Source organism: Vanessa cardui, chromosome 23, assembly GCF_905220365.1.
Source record: "Vanessa cardui chromosome 23, ilVanCard2.1, whole genome shotgun sequence".
NCBI lineage: Eukaryota > Metazoa > Arthropoda > Insecta > Lepidoptera > Nymphalidae > Vanessa > Vanessa cardui.
The window spans coordinates 4,319,754-4,331,316 of record NC_061145.1 but is presented as its reverse complement, the minus strand read 5'-3'; the positions used below and the strand labels follow the sequence as shown (position 1 = coordinate 4,331,316).

At 32.4% G+C, this 11,563-nt stretch overlaps 1 protein-coding gene across 1 annotated transcript; it reads left to right on the top strand.

Moving 5' to 3' along the window:
* Positions 1-354: 354 nt before the first annotated feature.
* LOC124539887 lies at positions 355-4,771 on the top strand. The gene is made up of 3 exons (XM_047117247.1): positions 355-551; positions 633-888; positions 3,893-4,771. The coding sequence occupies exons 1-3, from the start codon at positions 402-404 to the stop codon at positions 4,213-4,215; spliced, it is 729 nt and encodes a 242-aa protein (XP_046973203.1). The 5' UTR covers positions 355-401; the 3' UTR covers positions 4,216-4,771.
* The last annotated feature ends 6,792 nt before the right edge of the window (positions 4,772-11,563 follow it).

The following is an 11,563-nucleotide window of genomic DNA, read 5'->3' as shown; positions in this document are numbered from 1 at the left end:
GGATGCACAGATAACGAAATTATAAATCAAGAAAAATGAGAGTGAAAATTAATTTAACCTCGATATTAATTTCAATTTCTTAATTCATAATGAAATACAGCAATTTTCCAAATATCAAGATTACTTGCACTTCACATATGTGATTATGCGTCCAGAGTTGTAACCGTAATATCACGCAAGTATCACGATTGATTGAAAAAAAAAAATCGCCGATCGATTCAAAAATCCGTTCACGTCACCGCCGTACAAGCGTGTAACAATTTCGTACGCTCTAGTTTAATACCGCCATTAAGTTCACTTTTGATGCGTCCGGTTACCGGTAGTGGGGTGAGATGCTTAAAACTGTCCGTCTATACGGCGTAGCAGCACTTGGTGTTAGCTTTCCGAAGGGGTGAATAAACATGAGGCGTATCACATTTGTCCTATTTCTCGTGGCGGCGGCCCGGGCCATGCCGGCCCTGGACAAAGATGCCAACGACCCCGGCTTAGTTGGCAGCGTCATCGGCGTCGTCAAGGAGTGCGTTGAAGGAGATGTGTCCTTGTGTCTCAAGGTGTGTTTTCGAACATTAAGTGGCAAGTGCTGTGCTATGTGTGTGTAATAGTGATCTTACTAAGTATGCTTTTGCTTGCAGGAGAAGGCTTTGAAATATGTGGAGAACCTGTCGTCTGCCCGTGAGATGGATCTCGCTGAAGGCGTCACCCTCTTAGGCAATGGGTCGCCAAGGTCCGCGAGGGCTTACGAGCCCTTAGCTGACGAGCCCAAGATCAGAGAGGCGCAAGTGGAGTCGAGGCTCGTGGACTCCGCGGCTGACTTCCTGGAGAACCATGTGATCCAATTCCGCTTACCCTCATCAGCTGTTGAGGGCATGAAGCGTTCTCTCGAAGAAGGTATGTTTTAAATCCACAGAATATTTACGTAGTTATTCAAATTACTAAAAATAATAATCATAATAGTTTTAGGACTTACTTAGAAACATCTAAATTTGAATATGATGCAATATTTCTTCCAATTCACGGTCACATCACACATGTTAAACACGCTAAAAAAATAAACGCATCACCAGTTACTTTCGTTTTTTAAACACGATCAGAGTTACATAAAGACGATATGAATGACGAAATAAAAGTAAAAAAGATTATGAAAGACTTTAAAACGAATAAAAGAAAGAATTACCGCACGAACAAAGAATAAAACAAAACGGATGTAGGTCGTTGCGGAGGAAAATAAATGATTTATCAACACAGTATTCGTCTTCCAATCTTAAATAAATAGAGCAAAACTAAGACCGTAATTTGGTCAAGTGAGAAACGGTTTTAAATATTTTATATATTCAATATAAAATATGCAATTTTTTTTATTAAATTTAATAAAAATGACAGGTCTTTAAATTGTCTAAGTAAACTGTTTATGAAAATTACATTTACATAAATCGAAAACCAAATTACGTTTCCAATTAAATTTTTGAAATTTTAAAATATTTTGAAACAACATTTCCTTTCCTTAAATTGTTAAATAATTATTAATTACAATTGAAAGGCTTGTCATTTGAAAGGTCGAAATTTAATTAGAATTACGAAACGTCGCAGTTACATAATCATATCACATACTAAAACCATCTCCAAAACACGCTGGAACTTTTAATATAAGTTCAATCAGACGTTACATTAATTCTTTATTGCCTATCGTAATTATTAAATATAGTCTTTTGAAAAATGACAAATTTGTATTTAGAATATTACCTATACCAGAAGTACATGAGATTGTATATGAGCAACGCTAGATTCATTGTTGATATTATCAACCGTAACACTGAGGTTCATTGACGATGTAATTTGATATCACATCCAAGATAACACTTTTACTTTCACAGCTACACTTACTCTATAAAAAATCAATATATTTTTATCTTGATTTCGATTCATTTATTGTCATTAAAATTATTGATGAATAATTTTAAATGATAAGTCTAAATATAAAATTATTACATTGATATAAGGATAATAATAATAATAATATACGAAAAAGATTAAGATGAAGATGTGAAAAGTAAACTTCATAAATATTTAATTCGAAAATGCTTACAGAATCGTATCTGCTAAGCAAATATGTTTAATGCAATATACATTAATGGCATTTTTACGACTTAAATGTTTAACTTACTGCTTTCACTTTACAATTATATATCTCATTTTATTTCATAGCATTTTCAAATTTATAAATATTAAAATATGTTATAATTTATTTAGTTCATAATTGGAAAGTAATGTTGCCGCTTTACGAAATTTCTTAATTACAGTTATATTAAAAGCTCGTAATTTTACCAAATTATTTTATACATTTCGTATGTGATATGATACATATTATTTGTTTTTCTGACAATCAGTAGTTGTATTTACATTTCGTATATTTCTTAACTGTATACAAATACAGTAAAAAAATCTAATACATAATTTCTCCGTAAGTTTAATTTCATTTAGGTAAACAATTATTTAGACTAATTGAGGTAAAAATCACATTTTTACTTCCGCAAGTAATATATTATAATCAAATCAAATTAATGCTAATTTATGGTAATTTTTGAGCTAGTGAAATCATATTTTCACACTGAATAATTATCCATTTAAAAGAATTAATCAACGTCGTATTATAGAACGAAAATTCAAAATAAAATATCTCTAAAAACTATTTATTCAAATGATAAGCTTCAAAGAATTAGCATTTTGACAGACGTAACCTATAAATGAAGTGTCACATCAAATACAGGTGATGAATCAGAAAGATACACACATGATACTAACATTAAGAATCCATTCATGAACTTGTAAACTGGTTCTATTCCGCTTAACGGTAAAATATGTATACATAACATTAAATGTGTTTCGCTCGATAAGGCTAACGAGATTTATAATGCATTAGATGAAATATTCATTTAATATAAACCAATGAGGTTTTATAACACATATTTAACGACGTTCGAAAATTTGAAAAATTGAAACAGTAAATGAATACCGTAAACCGATATCAAGCTATCGTGTTTACCAACATTAAAAAATAAAACAGTTGACTTATTCCCGCGATCAGATTATCAGATTGTATTAAATATCTTCAATAAGTGATTGGTTCAATATTTCATTCATAATATTGGCACAACCGTTTTCGCATTTGTAACACCCAGCACGTTCCCGACAACGTGATCACCATACTATTACGACTCCACACTAGGCCATGAAAGTGGTACATTCCTCCTACGGTCATTAGACGCTTCCGTTCAAAGTCCTTGGTTCAAGCTTTCATGAGAAAACCAGTTTCTTGGCGAGTCATCGAGAAATCGACCCATAACAGGCCACTCCCAGGCTGTCTTCTTTAAAGAAAGTTGATCTGCCAGTCCGATTGGACAATTACGATGTTATACTTTGTTCAAATAAAATGTTCACTGAATCAATCTGATAGAGAATAGCGAAGGAGCGGATAAGATCTCATTTGAATGTACAAGTATATACACTTGGCTCGGACTCCGAATTCCGATGCGATGAATGAGAAATGATCGATATTAAACTGGTTTTATAATTTTAATAGAAAATCAACTAATTCATATCAAGTAGGACAATAATTTAGTAGGTTATACAAATGTACGAGACGCAAAAACTTGTTTTTGAGGAATTTATATGGCGTTCGAGTCACTTTCGTTTAGATTTCACGAGAAAGCTTAGAATATTATTATAGGCATGACTCAAATAATTGACCATAATATCTTAGACATATTGGCCGTTGTCAAACAACAACACGAGAGTGTTTTTACTTACTGATAATGTCTTTACTTTTAAGGAATTATACGTAATATTATTTGATATAACCTAAACATTATATTAACATTTTCTTTTATATTTACAGCTCGTGGCAAGAAGAAGAAGATCAAGCAGCTCCTTCCCCTTTTGGCTATTGCTAAGCTAAAGATTATGGCTTTGATTCCTCTGTTCCTCGGTATCATCGCCTTCGCTGCTGCCAAGGCCGTCCTCTTAGCCAAGGTTTCCCTTCTCGTTGCCGGTATTATTGCCCTGAAGAAACTCCTCGCCAGCAAACACCATGAGACCAGCTACGAAGTGGTAGCACACCCGCACCATGAAGAGCACTATGCCAGCAGTGGCCATGGATGGGGCAGATCAATTGACGAAGCCCAAAACCTGGCTTACTCTGGACACGTTAAAACAGATTAAGATGTGAGGGGTCTTTCAAGGATCAATTTTAGATTCCCTATACTTCTTAATATATACGAACGACGATTCAAGTTTTAAAAAGCGTTACACTATTTATTGTTAGTGTTAAGGATATTTATTGAGTATTTATTGAACGAAATCCCTTTGTAAGGGATGGTAATGAGTGTTACTGTTGTTTTGTTTTCCCATAAACTTTGTTCTGAATTTGTATGATCCCTCTCGTTTCTCGTTATACTACGTTAGTATATTTTTCACACCCTATACGGTATCCGTATTTGTGTACTTTGTTTTATACAAATTTTATTTTATATACGTAACTATTGCTAAGATGTAATTTATGTTTTATTATGTGATCTAGTCCTAGTCTTGTCTTCTTAGTCCTAATATTGTCATTTCTATTGTTTTGCATCACTCGCAGCATCTTATCTATGTTTATTAGTCTATTGTATGATATTGTAAATAATGTATATAATTATTTCGTATTTAGTTATTTTACCGCCTTACCGCTGTAAATTAGGCCTCATCCTATGTTTATATATTTATTTTATTTGTTCCATTTATTACAATATTTTCAGTACTCATTATTTACGTTATGTATTTATTATGTATTCTATTTAAGTTTACATGTATTGTAGTATTGTTATCATTTATATTATTATATTTGTCATTATTCCACTTTATTACCATATTTAAAACTATATCGTTTGTCAAATGATTCGTACAAATAAAGAACATATAATTTAATCGTTTGTTTAATTTACTCAAAATAAACTCATATACTATCACGTGAATGCTCACTGTCCATACCAATATATTGTAGTTTCCGTTATTTATCGAGGAATCCTTAAAATATTTTGAAGAAACGTTGAAATTACATCGCTGAGTCCGCCGTGATAACGGGAATCGTGGTTTTCGTGGAAGTTATTATTAATTCCTCTTTAAACAAAAGTAACGCAATTGCAGCTATCGTAAATATCATAAATTATTTAAATACATTCTTAGGCAGATATTATCTTTTGTTTTTATTCGAATTATTAGGGATATTACTATAATAAATAATTTATCAACGATGCGTGTTTCTTTTAAGTGTTTTATCGTAAATTTACGTACGTATTTGAAGGACTAATGACTATCCATCTAGAGACTAATAATTTAAAACAAAATATTGTTGTATTTTATAATACAATTGGAATACTTCATAATCTCGTAACGACATGCGCATTTTTTAAAAGAAAATGAATGAATGAATGAAAAATATCGATTGAATGAAGAATTTACTTCCGATGACATGACTTAAAATGATTAAAATTTAAATTAAGTCCCAAAGAAAAATAGAACAAAATTTTTTTTTTATCTTGGAACAAGTTGTGTATTAATTATTCCAATATTTTGTAATACCTTGTCAATAATCTTTCCTTTATGATAAAATTGATTTATAGAACAGAATATTTGAATGTATTAATACAGAAACACATTTGACTAATTCTTATTTACACGCACGTTATTTCGATTTTTTATCTTAAAATATAAACGCACATTAATCACGTGATAGTTGGTCTCCGGCTTTTACCACACATTTTCGTTTAAGAAGTATTTATGATAATTCTAAATCAAAACAATAATTATTCATTTTAATTTAAACAAATCCCAGTTCATATCTGGTATCATCGTTTTTACTTTGACGATTATGTTAGGTGTAGTGTTATATAACTATGGAATTCGAATTTCAAACATTGCTCCTAATCTCGAGACAGTGAGTACATAAGAGCGAAAACTTTCACTTTCACAGGCGATATACGACTTGAATGCGGTCCTGTAGAGCTATTATACTAGAACTAATTCGAAACTCACCACAGAACAAGATCGTCGAATGTCAGAAAGTGAAACTCAATATTGTTTATAATAATTATAATATTACACGCATCTAAGTAGATTATCATCTAAGTAGGTAGGTGGGTAGGGAAATGAACCATTTGATGGCAAGTGATCACCACCGTTTACAATAATGTAAAAAACACTGTCCATTACTTACTAATGCGCCATCAACTATGTACGCGCTATGTGCTTGTTACACTGACTCACTTACTACACCGGAACACAATAATACTAAGTATTGCTGTTTGTTGGAAGAATAAGTGGTAAGTGGCTGCTATCTAGTTAGGCGACTTGCAAAAAGTCTTACCGCCTGTGAGATACTCACATTATTAGCACTTCTTCATCAACCGACTTCAAAAAGGAGGAGGTTATCAATTCGTCTGCATTTTTTTCAAACGTGTCACTGTACATGGTACATGTATGATACGTGTAATTGTTACACGAAAAGACTATAATATATTTATTTTTTAAAGAAGATACTTGATTAAAATTTTGATTTATTAAGAATATTTTTTACATATTCTTACACACACTAAAATGTACAAAATAATTCAGCTTTGACTTAAAATGCATTTACAAGACGTAAAGTGAAGTTCAATATGATTATAACAAGGACATTGTATTTTGGCCTAGCTAGCTATAACTACACTCTTTATTATCTCATAGCTAATTAGTTAAGCTAGGCGATGGCTGGCAACGCACTTGCAAGCCACCTGATAGTAGTCACTTTCCATCAGGTGAGCCTCCAGCTCGTTTGCCACCTATTACATAAAAAAGAGACGATACAGTACTTAGATACTACTTTTATATAAAAGCTGTAGCTCCTTAAATTCTCATTCGTTGTATTATAAACTCTTCCTTATTTGTAAGCAACTATGCGCTAAAATTCGCGCGCCATCTATTGATCGTTGATAGGAAGTTTAAAAACAGTAACTATATTAATTGTAACTAATTCTATAAATCTAATGAACGAATAAAATAAGAAATTATTCGTCTAATTAATGAAAAATACTATCAAAACAATATACTTTAAACTTACATAAATAATGCAGCGAGTTTCAGAATCGGTTTCAATGTATACTATTGTTCTATGTAACTGCACTTCGCATTTTCATCGTATTTTATATTAGACCATCCTGTACTAACAATTACTTTTTAATCTTAATTATATTTACATTATTTAGGTATAAAAGTATTTGATGCCATTTGTTTGACATAATTCCCTTCCAATATTATAGCCCGAATTAATTCTGTGAAAGACTGCGATCCGTGCCTGTCTTAGTATGATATGAATCAAACAGCTAATTGATTTAACGAACAACTTAAACAATTACGAACCAACCAATAGAACGAACCTTATAAAACCAAGTTGCTCTTGAAGGCTCCATTGACGCGCGTTACGTAGCCTCCCTAGCCTACAGTTTTAGGTGATCCTAGGTGTTTTTTTTTTGTTGCAGTGTAAGTCAGCTCTCAAAGAGTCACTTGGACTATATTCTATATAAGATAATAATTTATTTGAAATATTGTTATTAAGCTTGGTGGTAGGGCTTTGTGCAAGCCCGTTTGGGTAGGTACTAGACACTCATCAGTTATTCTACCGCCAAATAACAGTACTCAGTATTGTTGTGTTCCGGTTTGAATGGTGAGTGAGCCAGTGTAACTACACAAGGGGCACAAGGGACATAACATCTCAGTTCCCAAGGTTGGTGGCACATTGTCGATGTAATGAATAGTTAATATTTCTTACAGCGTCATTGTCTATGGGTGATGGTGACCACTTACCATCAGGTGGCCCATATGCTCGTCCTCCAACCTAAACGATAAAAAAGCAAGCTGTTTTATCGAATTTTGAAAACCTTGATCTGTTATAACACGTGTATAGTTTTGATAAGTAAATTAATTATCAATTTGAAGAGTAGATAAACGCTGTCGTCGTTAAATTAAAAAATACACAATTATATGTATTACAAATAAAGAAAAATCAAACAATCGTTCTATTTAGGATACCAAGACATAATTTGAATGATAGGCTTTCACAACAATTAAAGCAGTTTAAGGTAAGAGAAAAACAGAAAGTAAGATAATGTACAGAAGTTCTAAATGAACGTATAAATGACGTCACCGGCTGAATTCGGTCACGACTAAACTCATAGGAAACTAACTAACGCAGGAAGTATTATAGTGCACACTCTATTATGTCACTCCCATAATGCAATGAGACAGCATACTGGACTCGAATATAATGAATTCTGACACGGCCTATGGTTTTACGTACTTTTCGAAGTACTGGAATGTACTGGCTTCCAGATTTCAGGCTGTTGATGAGAACTTTTCGACATAGACTTGGGGGATTTGGACTCAGAACTTCGCGATCTTGGGGCTTATATCATGCTATTATTGACAACGAGGCAGTCACATAAATACATATATTGTAAATAAATAAAAAAGCAATTATAATATATGTGCTTGTAACTATTATTTTCACTGAGTATTTACATTATATTTAAATCTATTGATACGGTTGTTAAGTCGTCTACCCACCGCAGCAAATATATGTATATGTATATAGTATACGTTTGTAATTTGTGCAACGCTATTAAACATTTTTTTTAAATGGATAAAATATTGTATATACTGGGTTATTGGTAACTCGACGTATATCCGTTAGGAGGTGATAGGGGTGACTATTTAATAATTTAACCCCCATATGCAATCCAAAAGTGAACCATTTTTGAGTTATCACGTTTTTTAACTTTTTCCAAAATTTGTCAAAAATGCAACTTTAATAATTTATTTTAAAAAAAGTATCAATTAAACTCTATTTTTTTCTTTTGTTTTATAAAAACGATTAAACACTGGATATTTGTCAATATTTAAACAATAATTATCGGTTCAAATTTAAAAATGCGAGACGGAAAACGAATTTATTTCAATTCCTTTTTTTTCCTCGAAAATGCCTTGAAAACTAAAAAAATCATTATGAAACTTCACTAATAAATTGATATGTCTCTAATGTGATGCCGTAAATAAACAAATCATGTAGAATATTTAGTATCAGTATTGCAACCCGTGCAAAGCCGGAGCAGGTCGCTAGTATAATAGAAATATGATGTGTTCAGACTAGCGAGTGAAGTGCATAGCCAAGGGATGCGCTGGTCGAAAGCCTTATCATTACCGTTATTGTTCTTGTTTAACTTGTGGAATATATAATTATAATATATTCGCTCGTATTATATACTATTGGAATAGTGAGATTGTTTGTTCTTTTTGCTTTAATTTAATTTAACAGTAATTACGATAAAGTTATAAGATAATGGACATTTAAGTACTCGAGTGCTCATATGTGTAGAAAACCTGGGTCGTATGTGTAGAACACATGATTTGTATGTGTCGAACACTCAGGTTATATGTGTAGGACACGTGGGTCGTATGTGTAGAACACATGAATCCTATGTGTCGAACACGTAGCTTATATGTGTGAACACGTGCGTCGTATGTGTAGAACACACGGGTCGTATGTGTAGAACACAATACTAGATCTGTATCGTTGATAAAGGAGCCTTAAATTGCGATGCATGGTTAGCAAATGTCTCAATATGCCATCTTAGCGCAAATTATTTCTTATCGTCAGAAATAATGGTCAAGTTTAAGGCTATTATCAATTTATATGGCAGGAGGTCTTTGCCTAGCATATACTGGTATAGATAATGGGATATAACTATATATGTAGTTTTCGACAAGCGATCTATTTTCCAATTTACCCTTCATGCTTAGCTTCATACTTCCTATTATCAATATGAAAACATTCAATTTCTGTATTAAAATACAAGTCACAAACTCTAAAGAGATACTGGTTGGTTTGAAATCAATAAAAACATTTACTTCATACTTTTAGGATTTTAATCCTGACGTACTTTCATATGAGTTGAACAATTTCCAGGACTAGTTTGGCGCAGGAGATACTATGGCCAATTATAAGGTCGTGGATCCAAAGGTATTAGATGCAAAACCCAGGCCGGGGTGATAAAGAGTTATTGGATTTTCAGTAGAAAATTGGCCAGGTCGTAATTATTACTAGAGTGAGTAAATTTGTGTTCAATACGCGATTAGGAGAATTTATTTTCAATTCTTAGAACTGTCAATACGTCGATTTATAATTTAAATTCAACTTTAATTAAAATAATAACATGGTTTTATTTTACATGAGACATAAATTAAATTAAATCTCATATCATCAGCAACGTTTCTATTTAAAACGTTACGTTAAAATTTGACCTTCAAATTTTACTCTCACCGCGCGAAAAGTTTCACTTCTTAAAAAAATATTTGAGTTTTTGAATAATAAATATCGTAAAATAAAATAAGCAGACAGCGAAAACCGGGTTAGAAGGTAGTCAAGAACCTGTCGCATGCTTACTAGCTAAGTCACGCAACTTTCTTTGTTTGGGTGTCACGTTCACACCGTAACCGGAATTAGGTGCGTGTGCGCATCGTGCATTTTACTCCTACATGATTTTGTCATGTTCGATGACCTAATAGTCGAAACCCACTTCGGTATTAAGTTACTTCACTTGAGAAGAGAGTCGAGGTGGCCCAGTGGTTAGAACCCGTGCATCTTAACCGATGATTGCGAGTTCAAAACCAGGCAAGCTCCGCTGATTCATGTGCTTAATTTGCCTTTATAATTCATCTCGTGCTCAGCGGTGAAGGAAAACATCGTGAGGAAACCTGCATGTGACAAATTTCATAGAGATTCTGCCACATGTGTATTCCACCAACCCGCATTGGAACAGCGTGGTGGAATATGTTCCAAACCTTCTCCTCAAAGGGAGAGGAGGCCTTTAGCCCAGCAGTGGGAATTTACACTTCACTTGACGTTGTCGCTTTACGTTAAGCATACAAGTAAGTAAATAAAGATTTCGGAAAATTGTTTGAAATTGGAGAAATTTTACACGTCAACGAAATATCATATGCTATAAAAACTATCATTGCTTACATATTTTTAAAGCATAACATCTAATTAGTAATTAAAATTGTATGTATTTTTAAAAAAAAAAATTCCGTTATATCATTAACGAAAATTTTAGTCGAAATTTTTTTTATAATTTAAATTAATTTAAAGTATTTCATAATGATCTAATTAAAAATTAAATTTATTATATAACGAAATTTATACATAAATATCTTTTCTCTTCTAGTTTCATTATAACACTGATGTACTCGCAAATATAGGAAATAAAATATATGATGCTGTTAAAAAATGTCCTTAAGGCTGGCTAAGATGTATTATGTGTAACTAATTACATATAATATCGGAAGGGAGGAAAAACTAGTGAATATCTTAATCAATCTTCAAATAATGATTCTTTATTCGAAATTCAAATATTCTTCATTCATTGAAAAAATGTTTAGCGGAAATTTATTATATAATCGAATACCTTGCCTGAGGAAGTTTGTGCTGACGTTGTCGAAT